Source organism: Cuculus canorus, chromosome 5, assembly GCF_017976375.1.
Source record: "Cuculus canorus isolate bCucCan1 chromosome 5, bCucCan1.pri, whole genome shotgun sequence".
Lineage (NCBI taxonomy): Eukaryota > Metazoa > Chordata > Aves > Cuculiformes > Cuculidae > Cuculus > Cuculus canorus.
Genome location: NC_071405.1, coordinates 11,223,522 through 11,248,625, shown reverse-complemented (window position 1 = coordinate 11,248,625; position 25,104 = coordinate 11,223,522). Strand labels below are relative to the sequence as shown.

The window sequence follows — 25,104 nt, the reverse complement described above, 5'->3', positions numbered from 1 at the left end:
GGTAATGAAGATTCTAAAGAAAAGGTTGTAGAGCATATTTACTAGAGCTGGAAAGAAACTGGATATTCCCAACAATAACAAGGTTTATTAAAGCTTACTGCAAAAAAATTACAAGGCGAGAGGCAGACAAAAAACTGAGTTATTTTGAGTTCTTAGCCCCAGCATTTCATATCCATTTACTGTACTACATAGTTGAGAGGATACTTACAGGGAATGCAGATCCGAAAGATTCTGAAATGCTGAGTTCCCCACAAAAGACAAAGGATTATCATACAAATGTCTGGGAAATGAAAAACATGTTTCAATCGCTGTTCTTATAGTCCCTGTCTGCTAAAGACTCAAAACAGATGCACAAAAATTACTTACATCGTTCTTAAAAGGGGGTTTCCTGCAAATGCACCATCAGGAATTATGGAAATGTAGTTACTGTGAAATCCCCTAAAGATATTGGCCAAGAAGAAAAGCAACATTTAAAAGATATACTGCCAGTAGATTCAACCAACAGTCGTTTTATTCACACCTACTCCATTTCCAACCCCGCCAAAAATGGGATTGTAACTAAGTAATGAGTAAGTCAAACTGTAGGAATAACTTTGAAGGTATTTCTGTCTACTGCACATCAGCTAAAGTGGAAATATTTCATTAGAAAGGGACTCTTCTGTCCAAAACACGGTCCTGTGCTTTCTCTCTTCTTCCTCTCCTTTTAAGGAGGGGAAAAGGAAAATGTGCGATCGGCAAATAGTTAATTCTGCTACTGGAGGCCAAAACCAGCTCGTGATTAAGATCTATGCTAATGGTTCTCCTGAATAAATTGCTTGCTTATATAACCCCAAAATTATTTTCGATAGATTCCCTCTCTAGCTGATGACTATATTTTCCTTTAATTACAGCATTACTTAGCATAGCTTAATCTGCTGCATAATGAGACAAGCATTCTAAAATCTGGGAATGTCTTTTCTCTATTTATGGAAAAGAGAAAGACAACTGGTGAAAAAGTATAATAAGTAATACAGTCAATAATACTCACAACTCCTTTAGATTTGGGAGTGCTTTTATAGCTTCAGGGAACTCTACCATGTTATTATAATTTAAATCCCTAGAAGAAACAAAGGAGAATTATAAAATTCTTAATACAGATCATGAATCGTTAAAATGATTTTTTGTTTAACACAATTCAATGAAAGTAAAAAGTTCTCAGAGCAACTTTAACTAGACCATAGAATATCTTGATTTTTAAGTTAGATTTACTCTTCTGATGTTTTACATGCCTCATAACCAGCTAATAACTTAGGTAAGAAATTATTATCCAGAGGATTATTCATATTAACTCTAACGACATTTCCTTACAGCGAAGCTTAGTATTTTTCAACACCTCACAGATTTTTCTTCTGCAGCATTTACATGGAAATAAACTAAGATTTCACAGGTTTGGTTTTTTTTCTTTTAAAAATTACGTATAAATGACTAGTCTTCACTAACTTACTCAAAAAACTTTTCTTTCAGGTTTTATAAAGTAAGCAGTAAGTAAGCCATTAGGTAATAGGAGACCTTGTGGCAAACACAATTATGAATACTGAACAGAAACGGGGAAATCTCAACACACTGAGTGATCGCACTTTGGTGACAGGGATCTGTTGAAATCACTCAGTGAACGCGTCACCCTGCTACCAGTAGTATCAGGACCTGCTACAGCCTTCTTCAGCAAAACCAATCCCTTATGAGAGGGTAAAACATTTTGAGAGTCTTACATCTGCTGTGCGTATTTACATAGCATCTGATTAAGACTTAATTGAGGTTCTAAGAGCATGACAAGACAGCTGTAGTAAGCAGCATTCCTGGATTCATCCAAACTCCTCACGTTAACAGAGGTTGTCACTGGTTTGCCCTCGCCCTCCTTAATTTGTGTTATTTATTTAGCATTCTCCTAAGCGTAACAAAATGTACCGCTAAAGGAAAGAACGCTTATTACACATTCGCTGAAGGGAGATGAGGAACGTCACCCAAGTGGCTGAAGGCCAGTCATTGCCAAGAAGGCAACTCTATAGGCTGAGGAACACCGTGGAGCTACAATTTGCCCACCACGTGCACCCGGTTCTCAGCAGAGTATGAGTTGTAAGCGGGAACAACAGACATGGGGCGAAGGGAAGGTGATGATTCCTGCCCCTATCCCATTTCTGTCCAAACGAACATAAAGCTTACTGTTTCAGCTAAACCACTCCATCATTTTAATATTTGCCATTATTTGAAGTGAACTCAGGTGAAACGAGAGGCTGGGAACCACAAACTGGGCTGTTTTCTACCAGCCTACAGAGGAGCGGTTTAGGAGTTGCGGGGACGCATGAACAACAGCCTCCTTGGCAGGCTGTGGTGCCAAGCCACTGATGTAGGAGTGGTGAACAATCAGCTCACTGTGTCCTTCCGACAAACCTCCTGTTGTCACACAACAGTTTTAGCAGTGTATTCTAAATACGCTTAATCCTACAGTAAATCTGAGAAACAAATATTTGTCCCTTTTCCACATCAACAGGGCCACTCAAACACTTCTGATATATCCACCTGACTCAGCAGAGTGCAATGCAAAGACACACCAGCTAAATCAGGGCTAGGAACATTATAGTCACATCATCCAGTATGACACTTCACCCAAGCTAATATTTACCTGCTTCTCAACACAGTTAATTACTTTTGGTGGAGCTTTCAGTTCCAAAACGTGACCTAACAGTCAGTGCTACATGTTGAGCAGTTCTCACATGCCTTATATGCAAAATATTCACTGTATCAGTAAAGTAACCTTGATTAAGCAGGAATGAGACAAATACTGAACAAAAATTACTTTAAGAAGCATACTTACAAAGTTTCAAGGTTGTCTAATCCGTCAAAACAGTGTTTTCCTATAGTTCTTATTTTATTATTATGGAGATGTCTAGAAGACAAAACAAGTATGAAAATATGTGAATGATCTCATATAAGTTAACAAATCAGTAGATATTTCTATGAAATTAGGTCAGTTAAATGGTTTAGAAAAAACATTGCATGGGGTGGATGATGCAAAAAGTGGTCTTTCACTTCCAGACAGAAACATTTCATCCTCACATGGGAACAGAACAGATCGCCCACAGTCAAGACAACTTATTTTAAACCTTTACTCTCTATCCAGAAGTGTCATAAAAATACAATTTAAACTTATAAATCAAGATTTTTTTTTCATATTAATCCTCAGAGATATTTAAAACTACACAGAAGCAGGTCTAGGAGGTATTTTCTTCTTTAAGTATCTCTGAAAGCTTTCTCTGACAACCACTGGTCTGAAATATTCATTACTAAAATGAGATGTCGGGAGAATACATAGCAGTCTCACTACCTGTAGTCACTTGACTTTCTGTTTAGGAGAAAGTCTGTAGCAAACCTTCAGCAGGTTGTATAACATACATGGTATCACCTCGTATTGGCAGCCTTGGCTGTTCCTATATAACTGAGCTAAAACATAGCAAAAAATCACCTTCAGCTCCATCCTAGATTAATCAAACTATAACTGAGTAAAGAATCAAAGTGACTCATGAAATATAGTTACAACTACTCACAGAACAACAAGACTTGAAAGATTTGTAAATGCATAGTCAGGAATGTGCGTTATTTTGTTGAGAGCCAGCGTTAACGCTTGCAGTGAGGGGAGATTGCTGAGCGGGAGGATGGGAACCTCTGTCAAACTGTTGTCATCCAACCAAAGGTGACGCAACTGCACCAGACCTTCAAAACTGTCTTCTGGGATGGCAGTAATATGATTAGCATCTAAACGCCTACAGTAAAACAGAAAGAATTCACAGATAAGTAAAATTATCAATTACAGTCCTATTATTTCTGAATATTTTTTAAGCTTAAATATGATTTACTCAAATAATTTGATATCAGAAAGTTTGAACGTTTACTTAATGATGCATGAACACCTTTTCAAGGCAAATTAAGAGCCCATAAAAGAAAGCTTCACAAAAAAATTTCTTCTCAGACCTTTTTAAATAAAGCATCAATAAATTCATATGCTTATAATCAGCTTAGAGCGAATTGGTAACTAGATAGACACCTCTCCCCTACAAATCCTTCAGCTACTAAAACTGGAATAAGTCCTTAAAATGGTATCTTGATATTGCACCACAGGCATTTCCTCATTTGAACTGCTTACCCTTATAGCTACATCACTGATAGCATTGTATACTGTTTTGTTTTGGTTTGTGGTACTACTACACACCTTGAGAGACAACTTTAGAGAACAGGGTGATTAAAAACCATTCTCCAACAGTCAGAGTTAGGAATTATCCTGGCAAGTAAAACATTGTCATCAATTAAAACTGAGAAACACCCTTCACACTTACACTAGATCCTTTCTAACACGCTCCACAAAATAAATGCAAAATAGAATATTTACATCACAGTTCCTCCCCCGATGAACTCCAATTACTAATATTAGCAGCAGTAGTGAGCGTGGACAGCGATATAGGTATCCTTCACAAAGAACGGCGAACCACTCGTGACAATTAGTTCTACTACAGTTACCAAGTAACCTATGCTATAGGGTTTCATCACTTCTTCACATTGCAAAACACCAGAAAAAAAGAACTCTGCACTTGGAAACCTAGGAGGCTGCAACACACATCCTCAGCCTCAACTCCAGACGTGAAGCCCTGACAATGAGAGGCACAGGTGGTACTGTCAGAGTCTCGCCCAGAATCCTTATCAATGACAACTGACAAATCCGATACTGCAACTCCTTGTCCTGTTTCTTAGGCAGCAACAGCAGAAAAGCTTGTAAAAAATGACATGTATTTCTTCCTCATACAATATTCTCTGAACCAACTTGTTTCTCCCATCTTTTAACACTTGCAGTGTGGTTATTTGGATAGTTACACCAGCAATGAGGGCAGGCAAGAGACACAGACAGGGACCAGTTCAAGTTTGTCTACGCTGTACCATGGAACAGACGCATTGGGGCCAGAAGTGGAAACCCACCCATACTAAAAGCTTAAGCTTGGATTTACACAGATGGAAGCCTCAGGAACAGACAGCGGCAAGGGATTATCCAAGAAGCAGTAAAAGTATTAATGAAGTGCTATTCTTCATAAGGCGATGAGAGGAAAGGTCAGCAGTGATAGCCCCATAGAAGTTAAAAATGGACTTGGAACAGATCCAAGCCAGCCTAGGACTGAGAGCAAAAAGCAATGTTTGACTGTCCTCTGACCTAGAGGCTGTCTTCCCTAGGTCAACATACAGTTGAACCATGGTGATTTTGCTGCAAACATGGAAGAAAACACCTTGCATAACTGCTTTGAGACGACTGGTGAACAGCCGTGGTAGGTATGCTGCTGCTGTCTGGGGCGACAAAACACCTATAAGCATCTCCATTAGCATCAGTGTTCATTATGATAGACGAGGTTTTGACTTATATTAAATATTCACCATTTTTCTAAAGCCATAATCAGATCCAGTCTTGAAAGTCTGGCTGGGTTAGTTCAAGAAGTCATTGCCTCCAGCCATTCATCCTGTCCCTCTCTATGCCAGCAGAGTGAACCAAGTGACAGCACTACATTTGTCCCCAAGCACAGTCACGACAGCTTAAATAGTAGTAAAAGAGATCTGGAGCCCAGCATTGAAAGGACATGCTGAATTCTAAAGAAGATGAAAAGCTTGATCAAAAATTAATGCACTTAATCCATGTCTGTGAAAGACAGTTTTGCTGTTGTGATGTACGTGGTTTAAATACTTCAAATTATTAGGAAAGAGTCAGCAGCTGAACTTGCCTGTAATAAAAAGTCAAAAAATACATCAAATTAAGTGACAAATACACAGTTCAAGTGGGAACTTACAAAACTGCCTGCAATCAAAGGCTCTCTCCTAAGAAAAGGCAGGTGCCATTAGCTCTAATGCTATACATCAAAGAGCTAATTCCTATGGTTCATATACTGGCATCCCCTTATCATTTGCCCCATGGTCTGACAGGTGTGTAGGCTGTTTTGTTTGAATGCTTTCAGGCTGCACTCAGACTGGAACATTTCAGAGAAACAAAATATCTGATGATAATAAAGTGAAAAAAAATAAGGGGAGAGGGAGAACGGGAGGAAAAAAGCCTGCGGCTCTGCTTCAGAGAAAAAAAAAAACAAAACCAGAAATTACCTTTCTTCTCTCTCCTAAATTCACACATCTCCCTGAAGATCAAAAGAATTATTTTCCAGTGGAATAAACATACCTGAGTCTCCTCTTCAACTGATTTTTCCCTGCCTTTTCTTTTTTCCCCTCCAAGAGAAGCAGCATACTCGAGAGGCGGCCTTCAGTCCTTGGGACTACTTGTCTATACCTGTGTTTGTACTTTCACTGTGCTCTTTGCTAAATTCCATTTACTCCAGCAGACTTTGGAAAACAAAAACACACACGGAAGTCACAAGCCCTGCTCCTCCTCTCCCACAGTAAAAGCAGAAGATGACCAGAGAAAGGATGTACGCATGCACGAGCGAGCTGAACTCTCAGCCAGGGAGAGCAGAGGTTCATGGAGACGATGGACACCTCAATCCTAGCTTTCTTTGCCAAGACCTCCAGCCTCCAGCACAAACATTACCCAGCTAACATTTGGAATCATCTTCACAACTGTAATGTATGAATAGAACTGAAATTAGTGACATCAAATCATAAAGCCAAAGTCAAGCAGAAAGATAGGACAACTTGCTGTGATTGTCTCCTCACTTCCCATTTACATAGCAACTTCACAACCTCCAGTTCTGAAGAGCCCTGTGCTAACCCAAGGCTTTCCCAGAGGCAAAAGGATATATAAATAAAATAGCTGAAAAAGGACGGTTTGCCCAGCGTTTTCACTAAAACTGCATTTACAGTTGTAAAGGGAAAACTCATGATTTACAAATGTTATAGGAACAAGCACAGCATCAGAAGAATGCAAGTAGGTATTATGATTACACAAAAAATATTTATTGGTGTTGGATTACTGTTACTAGTTGTCATGCCACAAGACTTTATTTTTAACTAATTTGGCCATTTCTGTCTCATCCATGTTTTTTGTGTTCCTTCATGTCTTTTAGTGTAAGCCTGATGTGTCAGTTTATTTTTTCTTATCTTTCTTTTCCAGTCAAACTTATCCATATTATGTTTAAAACACAAAACACAGCTGAAATGCTTTTACTTAATGTGAAGTGCACATAACGGAGTACTTTGTGAAACAACTGAAAAGCAAGCCTGAAATATTAGACAACATCCACAAAATATTGCAACTAAGGACCACACCTTTTCTTTAAGATGGGATACGGCAATATTCACTATCTCTGTTACGTACCCAAAGTACAAGTAATATTCTTTCCCTGGACTGAACATTTACTAAGACTGTCCTTTTACATTAAAGCGTTAAAGATAAGATTATGTTCTTTAAAATCAGAGCTTGCAGCATGTACTTAAATTCCTTAATCTTTCAGAAGCTACTCCAATTCCAGCTTCCCCATAGGCATTGGCTTGTGAGAGACCTACGGTCTATAAATTCAGAGTTCACTTGCAGAGCTGTCATCTTCACTTTTATTGCCTGTCAGGCTCCCTCCTCACACAAACTCCAACTCCACAAGAAGAAAAGTGCAGGAGGATGACAAAAAACTATATATTCAGCAGCTCTTCTATCGGTATTTGACAGATTACTCTTGCCCTCCTGGGACAAACCACTGATAGCGTGCCAGCGGCCGTCACTGTACATGTTCCCTGCGGAGCCAGCCACGCTCCGTGCTGCAAAGGTAACCTGGGTGTTGTGGATGCACGATAGATCTCATAAACACTATCTTAGTAATAATATTTATTATGAACACACTATCGTACATTTAGTTAACATCGTTTGCCTGGGAAGAGGAGGCTGTTGCAGCCTTGTTTGCAGCTACTATCCCAGCCTCACCAGATCTCCTCTGTGACCACACCCAGCCTTCCAAGCTTCAGTGACTGAGACATTTTAACAGCCCTGTACTAACAGGAGTTTAACACTGATGTTAATAAAATCGCTCCTGACTCTTGTGTTAAACCACTTCTGCTCAATGGCAATTGTTAAAGACCTTTGCTCTTTAAAGTGCTCCTTCAAAAACCACAAAGAAATCACTCAAATAACACTGGAGTAGATTTTTAGGTTTTGAAGTTGAGTACTGATAAGCCTGGTACCCTAGAAAGTCTGCAACAAGGCAAGGCAATAAACCCACCATGTTAACAGAGGTACTTTAAAATACTCAGCACGTTTGCTCACTGCACCAAGCGGCAGCTCCCTGTACCTTATGTGTCAAGAACATCAATACAAGGATTTGCTTTATTCAAAGACAAGTTTATAGCAGCTCTCAGAAACTAATGATACGTCCCGAAGCTATTTCAACCACCAACATGGATGTGCCACCACACGCATTGCTTCCATTTAAAAATTTAAGATGGGATCACACAATATTTGCTGCAAGTTACCTACAAAGGATTGAACTGATCCTTACCTACGTGTTAACTTCCACCATTCCCCTTCAGCTGCTGATCATTCAGGTTCTAAGTAATCTCCTCATTTCTACTTAAACATTAGCAATTCCTTAAGCAAGCCGCGACAGTTAAAAAAATATGGTTCAAAAAACCCTAGAGATTCCTGAAACGCACAAGAAATACCCAAATCTCACTTTCAAGAAAACCAGAACAGCTTCCAAAGGTGAACAGGCCATAGAAAAATGAGATTCTTGTCATTCAGCAAGCATGTAAACTTCATTAAGCAGTGTATTTAAACAGCTCATATTTAAAGATTCTTCAGCACAAATCAAACATGCTCTTGTATATTCTTTACTCTAAAAAATTACAAGGAGAAAATCACATTCAGCTTATTTAAGTTTGTATTATTTCTGGAGGTTACAAAGAAAATGTGTGTGAATTTCTCCCTTTCTCATAGTTTAATCATACAGCTTAAGGCAGGCTCACTTGAGGGCTGGTCTCCTTTAACCCTCCAATAACACTGAAGTAGGGAACTAAAAAAAAATCTCTGGAGATGACCCATTAGCAGTTCTTTAGCAGAGAAACCATCTGCCAGCTGTTGAAGGTGCATACTATACATAAGACTAGATAATGCTTCTTAACTTCATCTGTCATTGCTGTTAATGAACATCTTCCCACAGTCTCCCAGACAAGATTATCCATAGAGATAACCCCTTCCTTAAAAACTTTATAATCTAGAAATCATAATATGATCAACAGAAGCCAAAAAACACACATCATGAATAAAATAGCAGAATCAAAACAGAACTACGGAGGGTTTGATATAAGAGCACGCTTGCATGATCTTCTCCAAATTCAGGGATTTTCCCTACCTTTCAATATGCTTATGGTTTATGTTATGAAAACTGTTGTCACCAACATGAACTACCACTTAAAACTGTGCGGTTTCGTTATGGCACCAGCAGAATATTTCTAATTGTATTTGGGGTTTGGGTTTTTTTAATAAATACAGTGTAACTTGATCTGCATAAATAATCCTTCTTAAAATAAGAAAAAAAAACCTAGAAATGCAAGGCTACAGCAGATATGAGCTATTGCACATTTAAACTGTGTCCTGACTGACTGAAATACACCTCCATCATGTGTTCCCACCCTATCTTCCAGGTATTTTCCCTCTACAAAGCAGGATCCTACTCTCTTTCTCTAAATCCCACGCTAGGACCCCAGTCTTTCTTGCCTGGGCCAAGTCAATTCCTCCTCCCAGAAAATATAATCACATTCCAGTTCAGCACATTCACACCTCCTGCCTCATCCTGCCTCAAGCCTGCTCCAGCCTTCCAAGATAGGAAGGCAGACTGCAAAACTGGTTACAATCCTGCCGCGGAGGCTGCAAGCAGACCAGGTTTGGGAGCCAGAACTGCAACCGGGTACCGCAGAACATTACTGCTGACCACAGGCATGGAGACATTTACCCTGCAGCTCAGGTGAACGCCCACACAAAGAGAAAGGAGGGAGTATCACAGTTGAGTACCACGCTGGCACAGTCCCAATGCCCACAATTTGGGAATCTGGCATGATAGTGTAGCTGCTGAACGGTCTAATATTCCCTGTGTGCGCGCATGTTTGCACATGTGCAGGGACAGTACCTCCGCAATGCCTGAATTACACTTACAATAAATTGTCTCCAATACCTCAGTAGCTATTGACAAGGTTTCACAACTGACTTGTGGATTTGATGGCAAATGCCTACTAAAATTAGAAGCAATTAGGTTTTCTGAGTTTAAATGGAACACAGTTCTCCTCTGCACAGCATGTGAAAGTCTTTGTCTAAATAACATAGCTCCAGTATTTGTCACACAGTCAAAATTGTACTAGAACATTCTGTGTTATGACTTAAAATTCACATGTAGCTGGGTTTCTGGGGTGAATTAGAGCAATGCTAGAAGTTGCTGGACTTTGTAGAACCATTGAACAAACCCTTGGGTTCCGAGTCAAAGCTCAGAATAAGCAGTGTTACAAACAAAAAGTCAGGCAGTCAAATACGCTTTTCATGCCGAGGCACCTAAAGAAGTGACCCTCTGAAACAGCTCCATGGTCCTCTCCAGCTCCACATACACTGCTGAAGCAGCACACCTCTGGCTCTCTCCATGACCCTTGGATCATCAATAAACTTCACCAACACCATTTCCAGCTCTCAAGTATACCACTTCATTACCTTGTAATAAACAAAAACACACTGTTGATACTTCGCAGTAATTAAAATGCACCAAGAGTGTTGTTTAGGTATGTGAAGCTCCTTATTTGTCAGGTTTTTCTGCTACCAAAAGCTACAGGCACAAGGTGGCCATCCTAGTGCCTTCTGTCCCACAGTGCTGTCCCACAGTCCCAGACAGCACGGCATCCTGCAATGGGAGGACACATCCTGACAGATAATCTTTTCTGGGGTGCCAGACAGTGCGAGTTTCCACTCACTAAAACTTTCATTTTGCTAAATTTCACCTCCACAAATAAGGGCTGTATTCTAACTCTCTTTCAGAGGCCAGAGCTGGGAGAATATCCAATGTAAACAGAAAATAAAGAGCTGTTATTTAGTATTCTGAACCAGGCTGGCTACTGGCCAACTAGAATATAAACATTAGAGATCAGGAGGCTCCTGTAACCATCTTCTTTATTTCCACCTAGGTATGTTTACTGGGCTCATTAATACATACAGCGTGGCAACCGTCATCCTACGCAGCTAGAAACTGGGACACATTAAGAGAGAAACTGGATCATTCTACAGGAGCTGCAAATCAATATACTAAAAAGTTTTATGAGCAAGTAATTTGTGTCTTCAACGAGAAAAAATGCCCCTAAAGCCTATTTCAGAACAAACTGGGAAACTGCCAAAAGAGTCAAATAAGCTATGTTTAAACTTGCAGGTTTTGGATGGAGACTATATATTATAAAGGTAGAAGCAGGTTTTCTAGCATATATTCTGCAAAGAGGTATTTGGTTTAGAAGGTCACAGAAGCTCAGGAGCTTTAAATCCATTTTTGACATAAATTCCTTTGGGGGGAGGAGGAATCACTTTTTTCCTCATCTCCTCCCCGCCGTTTTAAATTAATAAAGCAGCACGCTGGCACTTTCACTTCACGCACAAAATTCAGAGAATCAGTCCTGCATTCCTTTGCCAGACAGAAGGTGCTCCCCACATTATCAGGGGCTACGCATAATTACACTGTAATTTTACGAGTGATGCAATAAATTGAAAGCGTTCCTGAAATTTGTCAAAATGACAGAAACGCATTCAGGTGAAGCAAACAAATTGCACAGGAGAAATGCTTTACATTTCTCACTACACTTGCCTCAAAATCCAATTTACTTTCAAATTGCTGCCAATTCTGACCAATTATGGCAATCTTGCAACACAGACAGATACCTCTTTCAGGAGCAGAGAGCAGGACAACCTAAAGCATGATCCACACCAACAGAAAGAAAAATCCTTCTGAGCTTCTGGCACTGATGGCTTCCAGAGTGGATTTGCCAATTGTATTTCTATCAGATATTTTGATAACTCAAATCTCCTGTTCCACAAAAAAAAAGGAAGTAGCAAGTAGTTTGCTACTTATTAACCCAATTTCCTCCTTTTTACCTTCCTAAAATTGATACATTTTTATCATTTGCCTATAAACAGTGAAGCTCCATAACAAGGAAACCTCACCATACTTTAAATTTTGACTAGTATATTTTAATTGCAATGTTATGTCTAGCAATTATCCGCGTTACGTTACACAATATTACAAAATGATTACATGATTTTTCAACAACTAAAATATCTGGGTTTTTTAAATGGTTCTAACATCATCATCATCCTTCCAATCATAACAAAAATATACATATTTAAAAAGAGAGAGATGCTGGCTTAATTTATACATTCATTATTTTTCACTTATTTTTGTCCCTTTCTTTTTGCACATAAAATTCTCAAACCAGCAACTGGGGATTTAATATTTTAAACTTTAATTAACAAACACTACTGTAAATAAGTAGAGGAAAAAAAAAACCACGTTCATTGAAAATGAAACGGATCATTTGTAGACAATAAAAGTATTCACTAGTTTCTTTTTTGGCATCACAGAACTGCTCTAAGCCAGGAAGGAATTTTGGTTTGTTTTTTTAAATAATTGCTAAAGGGTTATTCACATCATGTAATTTGAAAGATTTTTATTACAAAGCATAGTATTCGAACAAAGCAGAACGTGGCCCTCAGACCAAAGTATTCCCTCTTCTTACATGTACACTACACCAAGCAGGAAACGTGGACATTGGATTTGCAAATGGAAACCTGCATCTGCCCTACTCTTGGATCCAAAAACTTGGATAAATTCATGCCGGCTTGCAGCATCAAAACTCACTGCTCTTCCCTGCTAGGAGCTGTGTGCTTCCCACAGCTCCCACCATCGTGTGGGAGAGCCTTGCTGGGAAGCAGCCCAGCAGCAGCAGATTCGTGGCTGCCCTGGAAGGTGGCACATCCCTGCGCTGCGCAGACACCCCCTCCCCAGCGGGACCATCGACAGCCAACCTCATTCTGCCCCCATGCTGCTTGTTGTGCTTTCTTCAGATGGAAAAGGCAGGAATATTCAAGCAACTATGAGAAGGTAGTGGCCAAGATCCAAGTTCAGGGAATGCAGAAAGCACTTCTGCAAAGTTGCGTAAGAGTTTGCAAAGCTCTTTTGCAAAACTAATTTTCTATATTTGCAAAACTATTCCATAATCAGATGCAACAATGAAAGAAACTGGATCTGAGGCCAGAAACCTGAATTTTAGCACAGAGGGAATAAATAATCTGCACCCTCTCTCCCTGCAAATAAGCAGAGGAGATGGAAAATTTGGAAGCCCTTCTCCCCTCCACCTCCTCAGCACAGTGATAAGCATCTACCACCTAGAGAGCTGCAACTAACTATTAAGGTCTGATTAAGATGCTTTATAGAACATAATAAACCATGAAATAGTATAAACACATATGAAATATCTTATGAGCAACCAGCAATAATGGCTGAGGTGTTCATAACTGTCTGTGATTTCAACACCTTCCAGTAAAACCAATACTCTGCATGTCTCAAGCAATACTCCTTCCCAGAAATCCCTTTTCCTCCTGCGGATACAAAAGACTTGGGCATGATTCATTTTTGCACAACATTTTAAAATTGCTTAAACACCTTAGGACATGCAAGAAGGATGATAAATGTTTTAACTCCACCACCGCTGCATTTATACAGCGATCTTGTACATGCATTTACGTTTTGAAAGAGTTTGCATTTGGGTCACCCCACCAAAGATGACAAATAGAATTCCTTATGAACTTGGGAAACTTTGCTCCAGTTGGAATTGCAAGATCAGAAAGCCCAGGTATGCTATTATACATATATGATTATTTTTCAGAACTCTACAGAATGAAGCAAAAGTGTCCCAAGTGACCAAAAGTGGAACTTGGAGAGTAAAAGAATAAAAGCAAAATAAGAAAACTTACAGGGACTGTAAACCGCTTAATCCTCTGATGGCCTCATTAGGTACAGTCTTCAGCTGATTGTTCTGTAAGGTTCTGGAAAAATCCACTGTGTTAGCAAAGTGGAATTTGACAATAATCTTTATCAACAAAAGAGGTGACAGAAGAGCTCACGGCCCTGCTATAGCTTCACTTATTTCTAGTGTACATATAAGTATGTACAATTATCAAGACCAGATACCCAAAGGCAGTGATTAAACAAGAAAATGGTCTGTTTCAGCTTTCTTTACAACTCAATAATTAGCTGCATTAATTTGCAGAGAACAAGCCTCTGACACAACGTGCTGAAATTCCCCTGGGAACTCACTGAAGAGGCTGAACAACTTCACACTAGCACAAATTTGCTATAATGAATAATATTTTATTGTTTTCTTGTGAAATCAACCTATCCATGCTACAAAATACACAAGCCTCTAATTTTTTCTTAAAGCCGCATCAATACACAATGCATTAACAATTTAATTTACAAAGTGTGTTCACAACAAAGCACCTCTGGGCACAACATTAAAAAGACAAAGAATGAAACTAGAGCCAAGCTGAATTAAGTTATACTGGGGTTTGGGCTTTTTTAAGAATTTCTCTTACAGGACAACATGTTATCGCATGACGAGTTCTCTTATAAAGAGAATATAAATAACTGAGAACTCAAACATTACAAAATATTACTAGATTTTAGTTCATATGAGGGTAAAATACAGTTGGAGAAGTAAGTTAATTGTTAATTAGTATACAAGCCCCAAATTTTTGAAGAACTGCTAGAATTTCAGGCACCTTTGAGAGCGGTGACAGTTTCCACTCAATCTACAAAATCTGATCACGTACAGTATTGCCGATGGGCTGCTTCCTAATCTGTACCCTGCATACACTATCTGTTTATGCTTCTTTCTTCACAATCACGGGGGCCTTTTCCACCACATTTTAGAAATATTTGTTCAATTAACTACCTATTACCCTACGAGCAATCAGAAATATTTACATTAGCATAAATGCTACAATTTCTGGATACAGGTTTTCAAATCCCCAAACAGAAAGCTCTTTTTATCCTTAGCTACAGAAAAACAGTTGCAATTAATATTCTTATCTCAGAAATGAAAATGGGACATGGGAAACAAGGCACACAATTCTAACTTTTTAAAATTAAAGTTGTTTTTCTAATAGCAAGCCATTTTCACTTAAAGAAGCAAACTACAGAAATTATTTCTATCACCAGTAGGAGATGATTCAAAGGTCAAAGAGCTTTTTACATCTCTTTAAATACTAATAATACCTGATAGTGTCAGGGCACCTGACTGAGTAAGCTGAGTGGGTGGAGAAAATGAAAAAAGCTTTATAGGTTTCTTTTCTTCTGCTGCTACACAATATACTTCAGAAGCAAATAAGCGTTCTAATTAAACACAATTACCATTTAGTCAAGTTCACTACTGTTTATCATCACCACTTACAGTATGCTTTACAAAAAAAAAAAAAAAAAAAAGGAGAGCTATCATTTGGGGGGCAGTGAGCAGCAGAGAAAGGGGAAAAATTTTCATCCAGCCTACCGGTGAACAGGCTGGCAGTGCACTAAGAAAGCATACAGCTAGCTATGAAGCTCTAAAACCCTATTACTTACAGAACTTTGAGTTCTTTCAACCCAGACAAGGCCTTCGGATGGATAAAAGAAAGGTCATTGCCAGCCAGTCGCCTGGAAAAAAATTGCAATAATAATTTCAGTCACAAAATACAGTACTTGTACAATCATCTAACAAAGAAAATCCGCAATATCTCAAATCTCGCAGGCAATTATGCATTTTGCATCCGATTATGCCTTATTCATGATCTTCCAAGTTTGCATCAGTTACTTCAATCACTGCACATTTTTAACGATGAGAACACGGTACTCAGCCTCTTGGATATACTTCTGCAAACAAGCTAAAAAAAAAAACACACTCCAGAATAATGAAGAATGTTATTATGGTACTAAGTTTGCAAAGCACATTTATCAACTATTAATGTGATCCCCTGGCTTTCAGCATTGCTCTCCTGAAAACCATACTCTGTTTCCCGTGTGTTTTTAATCTACACAGATTGAAAGTACACAGTTAAGTAAAAATAGCTGGATGCTAGCACTAGGCAGGGAAAAGTTTCTATAAGAATCCCAAATGTGAAGATGATTTTCAGAAGCAGGCGGTATGTTCACAGTGCTGACAATTGACAGGATGCCTGCTGACATTACCAAGATCCAATCTTGGTCATCTTTCATCTTTTTGGTCAGCTATTTGGACAAACTTTCCAGGAAAGAAAACTGTTTTGCGGGAGGAAGATAGGAAGCAGGATCCTCAGCTGTACTCTCACTCTCAAGTAGTGGCCAGTTTCAGACTTGGACTGCTATACACTAACACAAAGCAAATTGTGGAAATCACCATGATATTAAAAGCAATAAATACAGGAGATGCTACAGAAGACAAGGCAGGAAAGCAGAAACAGCAGCCCAAACAGCTGCTTTCAAATAATTCATTCCCTCTTCCCCTATTCCTTTTTTTCCTTCAATCTTTTTACCTCTGTCATGACCAGCAGACCCTGTGTGGTCCAACCTTTGCTGAGCTGCTAATCGTTGTGACATGAGGTATTTTATTAAGTCGTGACAATAATGCATAACACTTGGTAACCCATAGCTGCCAAAGGATGTCATCGTTTCAGACAAAGTATTTGCTTTCACTCTTGGTTTCATACCCAAGCTAAGTCAAAGCAATGTTGGAGAAAGTTGTACACACAATGAAATCATCTGGCGGAAATACTATGTACAACAACACAGTGTTAATAATTAGAAAAAAAAAAACACTCCATGTGCTTTAACAAAGCTTACAGACTTTCAAAACTCCCCTCTGCTGTTACAGGGCACTGTGAAGCAAGCCAGATACACCAAGGGGAAAATATTATTTCAAAGAGGCAAATGAAGGAAATAAGAGCATCATCCGAACTATCATCTTGCCAACACATAGCAACATTATGACATTTTTATCTTAGTCTCTAACTACAAAAGAGAGATTACCCAAAACATTTGATGCCTACATAATCTGCTTGCAGCAGAATTAATGACTTGATAAAATTCTGTCTGACAGCGAGCACACTAGTTATGTTTATCAAATCCATTTTTCAAAGGTAATGGTTTTATTTAAAAAACAAAAAGGCAGAAAAGGGCTGTTTCTCATGAACAGGAAGGTGACAGCAGCAGATACTACTCAATTTTAGGGAACTATGCCACTATCATTTGCTAAAATAGACCTTGGTATTTGGCCCTTTAATTCGCAGGCACACTCCAATTTCTATAGCTATCATCTCAAGTGTGTTTAAATCTCATCATCTTCTGGTTTGTTTTATTGTTTTGTTTTTTTAAACAATAACACAACTTCTTACTGCTGAGAAACATTTGTCTGCACAGCTTGTGTATAACCAAACAACTCTAAAACCAGAAGAAAATTAGAGAAGCAATGTATACTTAATTCTTGAAATCTCCTGTTTGCAAACAACCTCAGGATTTTGGAGCTGCCGTGAGTTCTCAAATACTTTGAATTTTTAACACGAACGAAAAAATTTCAGATGGCAGCTAAACACTCCCCTAAGATTCATTTTGATGTCAGTAGCTGCCCAAATCAATGCTATTAACTTTATCTAGCTGGACATGGAAGGAGGTTTGCAATATTTCATGGCTTTCTTTTTAATAGTTTCCTAAAAAGTTCACCGTAAATGGAAAGAAATATTGATGAAACGTGCTCAGTCTCTACACCAGAGAGCCAGGGATCTGCAAAACACATTTATCTTAAAAAGTGTTCAAAGCATCAAAATAGAAATCCTTAAATCAAGATAAATTTAACTGAGGCTATAGCTCTGAACTATTTTGACACTCAAACGCTAGTTGATGTTGATCCCTACCACACGCATCAAAAAGCGGCAGCCCCGTTAAACCACTTATCAGGGAGCTCTGGCTGAAAGCACTGCTAAGGTTCCCCACTAAATGGGCTGCTGTGCAGTTCGTCAGGCATAAAATCACAGAACGGTTCGGGTCCCAAACCCCCTATCATGGGCAGGGACACCTTCCACCAGACCAAGTTGCTCAAAGCCCCATTCAGCCTGGCCTCGGGCACTGAGGCTTCTCTGTGCCCAAGGCACAGCTTCTCTGGGCACCCCTTCCAGTGCCTTGCAACCAATATAGTAAAGAATCTAATCTAAATCTCCCCTCTTTCAGTTCAAAGCCATTACATCCCTTGTGCTATCACTACATGCCCCTGTAAAAAGTCCCCCTCCAGCTTTGCTGTAGGCCCCCCCTTTAGATACTGGAAAGTGGCCATAAGGACACCTCAGAACCTTCTTTTCCCCAGGCTGAATAACCCCAACTCTCTCAGCCTGTCTTTATAGCAGAGGTGCTCCATTCCTCTGATTATCTTCATGATCCTCCTCTGGACTCAATGCATCAGATCCATGTCCTTCTTATGTTGGGAGCCCAGAGCTGAAGGCAGTTCTCCAGGTGAGGCTCTCAGCAGAGCTGAGTAGAGGGGCAGAATCCCCTCCCTCGCCCTGCTGGCCACGCTTCTTTTGATGCAGCCCAGGATACGGTTGGCCCTCTGGGCTGCGAGGGCACATTGCCAGCCCCTGTGGAGCTTCTGATCCACCAGCACTCACAAGTCCTTCTCCTCCTCAGGGCTTCTCTCAACCCATTCTCCATCCAGCCTGTATTTGTGCTCGGGATTGCCCTGCCCGAGGTGCAGGACCTTGCACTTGGCCAGCTGAACTTCACGAGGTTCCTATCTGCTGTACTTATCCTTTCCCCTGAAGCGGCTGAGGATTATGACTTGGTTTTAAGAAGCCAAATCCAATGGAATAGCCTCACCACTGAATGTCACTAATGCAACCTACAGAGCACTGGAAACAAAATACAGCTGAGCCACAGCAAGGCTTGCGTGACTTCAAACAGCAAGACTTCGCCTACCTTAAGGCAACTCCTGTTTATTCAGCCTTTTTGCAACCAACCAACCAACAGAAAAAGAACAACCTGCAATCCATTACATTTCCGTTCCTCCTCCATCTGGCACCCTTCCAGGAAACAGGATACAACTAGCCAAGTGTGCAAAGGCTTTACTAATCAGTTTGCCAAATATACATTTATCATTCACGTCCTAGCCTTGGGGAGCACGGTTGCTCATTAGGAAGTTTCAGCTACAGCTCTCCAGCAGGCAAAGACCACTGTATCACACGCTGCTTTTAATACACTTCCCTCTGTTACAGCATGCAGCAGCTGGAAAGATGGTTAAGATTTCTCTTTACATAACCAAGTTTGTTTTAAAGAGAGAAATGAAATGTTCATAACATATAAAGTAGCGCACGTACAGCATATAAAATAATATGCCACTGAAATCGCGTAGTTAGGTTTTCCACATTATCTCCTATCTGAATAGTCACATTCAGATTTTCAAATATAATATTTAAAACAACGAAACATTTAAAAAGCACCTCTGTTTCTCTCTCTCATATACACACACACAAAGTAAATGGGCTAAAGAAAAATCACAGCTTTACCAGGCTTCTAACTCTAGCACAACAGAAAGGATGCAACCTTTACCTCCTTGTACAAGACCCAGTAACCCGCTTGGGACCAGCCCACGGAGGAACAACTCCACACTGCTACTAAGTGGCACCTGAAGGTGGCTGTACATTTACCCTATTGAAAGCTAACACTACATTCTTCCCTCCTTCTTGAGAGGATACAGCCTCAGAGACCTCACCTGGAATTCCATCTACTGCTACCGAGTCAAGGTGTATCACCATTAGGAAAGAGCTCTTCCTCCAAAAGGCATTCTTCCACGAAGACAGTGAAGACTCAATTTAATAGACTATTGTAAAGTGCCCTGCTATCTAATAGGCCCCAGAAACCTAATTTGCTGTCTCTTTCTTACTTCCCTTGTTTGGAAACTCTGCCCAGGACTGCAGGTATCCTGAATCGGTGCACCCAAGTTACAACTTGGAGGTTTCTGCACTAGAATCCCAGTAGTAATGTGTGACCACATTAGGTCCCTTCTTCTAGGATCGCAATCCTCCAGTAACTGCTTAGTATTGAAAATTGTAGTTGTCTATTTTTACTTAAAAAAATAAAAATTTAAAATTGAGTGTTTCAATTGGACATTTCTGCAAATCTGGACAAATTCAAAGAAACTACAGAAATTTCAGCAGAGCAAAACAATACAGCAGGACAAACAGAGGACAAAATACCTCTGCTATTCATCCATATATGGTAGGTGAGCAATACCTTCTAATCATTATTTCAAATGACACAGTAAATGATCTCCAGATGTAGAGGACACATTGTTGGCATTACAGAAATCGGGATACAATCTGGCTGGGGAATAAATCTTCCATGGTATCTCATTCCTAGAGTACACAGCAAGCATAGCTTCTTGCACTGAAACTCTTCTGAAAGCAGCAAAGACTGTTTTCTCCCTTTTGGGAAATTAAAACTTCTGCAATTACGAGTCTGGCAACCTAGCTGCATGCTAACCAAGCCAAGTTAATCACTGGTGTCGCTCCAGAATCAGGGAGGATGTCCCAGGGATACATTTTTGTCTGTAACAATTAAAACCATCCCTCTCATTTTGACAGGATGGAATACAAACCTCTTGGAAACGCCTCTGCTTGTCTTGCATCCCAGATGCTGGTGAACCTCAGGTTACTTGAGCAAGGAATTAGGTCTCCTGTGATTCTGAAGATCGTGTGCGTGCATACACAGACATGGGCAGAGGGTGCTTTTCCTGTGGTTTTCTTTTTCCCTTGGTGGTATTGTGGGATCCTCCTAACCCCAGCTATCCCTCTCATCTGTGCTAATAATACATTGGCTACTTTCTCCATGGATCAACCTTAATACTACTTCCTCACTGAAAATTCAAATACTAGCAGACTGCAATCCTGATGCATCATAATAAATCAGCTGATTTATTATTTTTATTTCTACATTAGCTGCTTTCTAGTAAGACTGAAGACTCCCAATTTAAGATCTAGTCACGGCTAAACCTTCCACAGTCCCTCTGTGTCCACCCAACACCTCCTTGTAAATCTCCATCTTTTATCCATTTTCATTCTTCTGGAAAATACTCCATTGCTTCCCCATATGCACTTTTGCAATTTCTTTACTTTTTGTTGCCGTTCATCAAACTATTCTGTCACCCTTACATGCCTTAATATCAACTTTTTCAGGGTTCTTTGTGCTTTGCACACCAACTTGAAATTTTGTTTCATGGTATCCCCCAACAGAATCATAGAATGCTTTGAGTTGGACAGGACCTTAAAGATCAACTATTTCCAACCACCACCCTGCCATGGGCAGGGACAATAACCTTTGAAAACGCCTTATAGACACATTTGCTGGGCATCATGGATTAGATTTGAAAAAATTTAAGAGAAGAGCTTCAGGTTCCACCTATTCAAAAAAAGTAGCCACTGCAGAACAGAATTCAGTTTTCTTAACCAATGACGCATAATTACGTGCTACCATTTATTTGTTATATGTACAGCCAGCTCCTAACCAAGCTGGGCAGCTGCAGAAGAGGACGGGCTGGTAAATAGAAGCTGTATCACCAGACTAAACTTAGCTTTGCTTATCTGTGATTAGCGAACAGCCCCTCTGGGACTTCTGTCAGCTGCAGCCTGCTGCCCGGCTGTGAAGCCAATCAATAACCTACAGATTACTTACTCGCAATTCTTCCACGCCAATTTAGCATAACTAAATGGATACTTTATTCTGCTGCTGCTAATGGAAATCGCATTTGTGCCCTCCTCCTCTTCTTGCAGGACTTTCAGTATTATACAATCTCAACCACTATGTATAAAATCGAGAGCAAGCCAAACACATCAGGACTGAAAAAGCAAGTCTGTAACTACAACCAGCACTGAAATTGCACTAACTCCATACGGCTGAGTAGAAAATTCTCATCCCCAGACTCCCCTTTCTAGCATTTACAGCTTTCTCAAAGTTAAACTGAACTTCAAGGTAATAGCTTGTTCTCAAATTGCACTCCTAGTCTAATTTCTAAAATGTCCAGGTAAACTAAACTGATTGTCTTGAAAATTGGGAACAACTATTCTACAGCAGTAATGACAAGTTGCTGCAGTAAGCAGCTTTGATCCCTCCTACCTCCCAAGCGAAAAGCAGAATACATTTTATAAAACACACCTTCATCTCCCCAACTGCCTTTGCAACACCTTGCACTGTGTCACGATAACTTTCCTCAGCTCTGCCATAGGCGAGGTGGACCTTTCCCTTAACAGCTATCTCAAGGCATCCAGGCGAGCCTGCATATGTTGATCCAGGTTCTGCTGCTCTGGATTTCTATTTCCCTCCAACTTCTCACTGCACAAAATAGCAAGCACTGCACACCCCACCGTGTTTACTCAAGAAGGAGCTACCTAAGACAAATATTCCATCTTCCTCATCGTAATGCCCAAACTTAAATACTTCTGTGGCAGAGTAGCAGGGAGCTGGGTGGTTTTCGGGACTTTATTTCTTCTTCCTAACCCCTGAGAAAGCCACGTCTAATATTAAAACTTCTCCTTCTCACTGTGGATGCTGGGAGATCAGGAACACTTAGCTGTGCTCTGGGAACAACTTCTGAAGTGATGGGCCAGCTGCTGAAAAAGCAGGGGAGGGGATTTGTGGTTGACAGCTCCAGTTCAGAGGTTTCCAACACCCCAAGAGGGCTCTGTGGATTTGATATGATCTTCATCACAGCCCAGAAACAGAGCAACATGCGAGACAGACAGGATCTCTGCTGCCCCTGCAGATCAGCAGATGGTACACTACACTGAACTGACAGCTCTGTCAGCATCACCACTGTCCTTCCCAGCGCTAAATGCATTTCACTTACCAAGTCTGTAATGCAGAGACACAAAGATGAAAGTAACCAACCTCCATTTAGATCAACTGGGATGCAACAACTGAATTGACTACAGATTTATGCTTTTAGCAGATAATGCTACTTGGATGCTCAGAAGGCTTCCAAGTCCATGAAATATGTTGATGTTTAGACATGAAAGGGTGAAAAACTGACTGTTGAGATAGTAAATCCTCAAATATGCTTCAATCTGTTCGTACAGGCTGTCTCTTGCTCTGGTATTTATTGGCTTTCCAGGCACAGGATCTTATGAATGACCATGCATATAACAAGTGACACTGCAATACATGGAAGAGGAATAAATCTACATATACTTGACAATTAAATCTCGGTTACCAGTTTTCTAACCACTTCAGATACGTACTGTGTTAGTATAAGACCCAGGTTTTGCAGACCTTCAAAATGAATCACCTCAGAGAAATGAGAGTAATTTTCAACATCACAGAATCACAGAATCACAAGGTTGGAAAAGACCTCCAGGATCATCAATTCCAACCATTCTTATCAACCACAAAACCATGCCCCTGAGCATCTCATCCACCCCCCTCCAGGGACGGTGACTCAACCACCTCCCTGAGCAGCCTGTTCCAGTGCACAATGACCCTTTCTGTGAAAAGTTTTTTTCTGGACCTCCCCTGGTGGAGCTTCAGGCCATTCCCCCTTGCCTTGTCCACTGTCACTTGGGAGAAGAGCCCAGCTCCCTCCTCTCCACAACCTCCTTTCAGGTAGTTGTAGAGAGCAATAAGGTCTCCCCTCAGCCTCCTCTTCTCCAGGCTAAACAACCCCAGTTCCCTCAGCCGCTCCTCGTAAGACTTGTTCTCCAGCCCCTTCACCAGCTTCGTTGCTCTTCTCTGGACACGCTCCAGAGCCTCAACATCCTTCTTGTAGCGAGGGGCCCAGAACTTTGATCTTTGTTTCACATTCGGTCAACTGTTAACTTTCTGCCAGCTGGAAAAAGCAAGCAGATATATTATCAAAAATATCTAGAATTTTGTTTTCTATAGGAAGGGCAGGAAAAGAACTTTACATGAGTACTGGTTACTACTGCTGTGCCAGGATAGTATTCCAATTCCTGAAATAAAAAAGAGGAGGTTGACTGCAGGGTACAAGCACTGTTTGGGTTACCCTACCTGGAGAGATCGAGCCTGAGAGTTTCTGAGGCTACTGCTCAGCCTCCAGAAGTTTCTTATCTGGTTTATATGTTCAGACAGCCTCAACCTGGCAGCTCAGGCAGCATAACAAATTCAGGCTCGTAAGACAGGTCTTGAAGCGTAATACCACAAAGTTCAGCCTCCAGGGCATTTACCTAAACCAGCTTATGGGTGCATACACATGCGAAAATAAGGCTGAACGCTGAAACTCAAAGACAACAGCTAAGGAAAAAGTTTTGTTTCCATCTAAAAGTACTTGCAGCAGAATAATCAGTCTTGGGATCCTTATACACAACCATATCAAATTTTGAAATGAACATGTAGAAACAGAAACTGGAAAGAAACTTCCTCATCTTCCAAAAATAATGGAATTTACTCAACCTACCAGCATCTGTCCCCACAAACAGGAAAAATATGCAATGGTGAAGCACAGCGAGAACCTTCTAAGCTACAGAAATATTCTTGTATCAGCAAGATTGCAACCCATCCAGAATCAAACTGTTTTAGGAGTCACATAGATAAGAAAACATTAATTAAACACAAGTTGGCCAACATGTTTTTAAACATCATTTAGCATCTAGTGCAGTAGGTGATGTTTAAAAATATCTTAGCTGACTGTGGTTAATTCTACTTGGGAGTCTTTGCCTAAAGGTTTGTCTTGACTAGAATTTGAAGGTGCAAGTTACAACATGTTGATGCACTTTCTAAAGCTTCAGCGCACACAAGGCAGCAAATGTTTCTAATGTATGCTAGCTGGTCAAGTTGAAGCTTAGGCTCTTAACTTGCTACCACACGTGAAACCTACACCTTGCATTTTCTTCACTGGAACTTTACCTCTTGGAATTCAGGCTGGAGCGACTGAGGAAATTACCTCCTCCAGCTGTTCAAATATTCAAAACTGGCAGATGGAGGAAGAGTGCTCATCGGCTTCCAACCCAACGTCAGCTGGCTATTTTTGAAATACCAACAGAAGACGTCTACAGAGGCTGCCTTATTAACAGAGCAGCTGAAGAGAGCT

The 25,104-nt window shown here is 40.3% G+C and overlaps 1 protein-coding gene across 1 annotated transcript in view; it reads right to left on the bottom strand.

The window, feature by feature from the left end:
* Nucleotides 1-25,104, bottom strand: part of LGR4 (leucine rich repeat containing G protein-coupled receptor 4) — an 80,759-nt gene that overhangs the window by 15,076 nt on the left and 40,579 nt on the right. The window contains exons 3-9 of the mRNA XM_054068420.1: nt 15,633-15,704; nt 13,988-14,059; nt 3,582-3,797; nt 2,852-2,923; nt 1,028-1,096; nt 367-438; nt 209-280 (exon numbers count right to left, since the gene is read on the bottom strand). Of these exons, the coding sequence (XP_053924395.1) occupies nt 209-280; nt 367-438; nt 1,028-1,096; nt 2,852-2,923; nt 3,582-3,797; nt 13,988-14,059; nt 15,633-15,704 (645 nt within the window). The remainder of the gene's footprint in view (nt 1-208; nt 281-366; nt 439-1,027; nt 1,097-2,851; nt 2,924-3,581; nt 3,798-13,987; nt 14,060-15,632; nt 15,705-25,104) is intronic.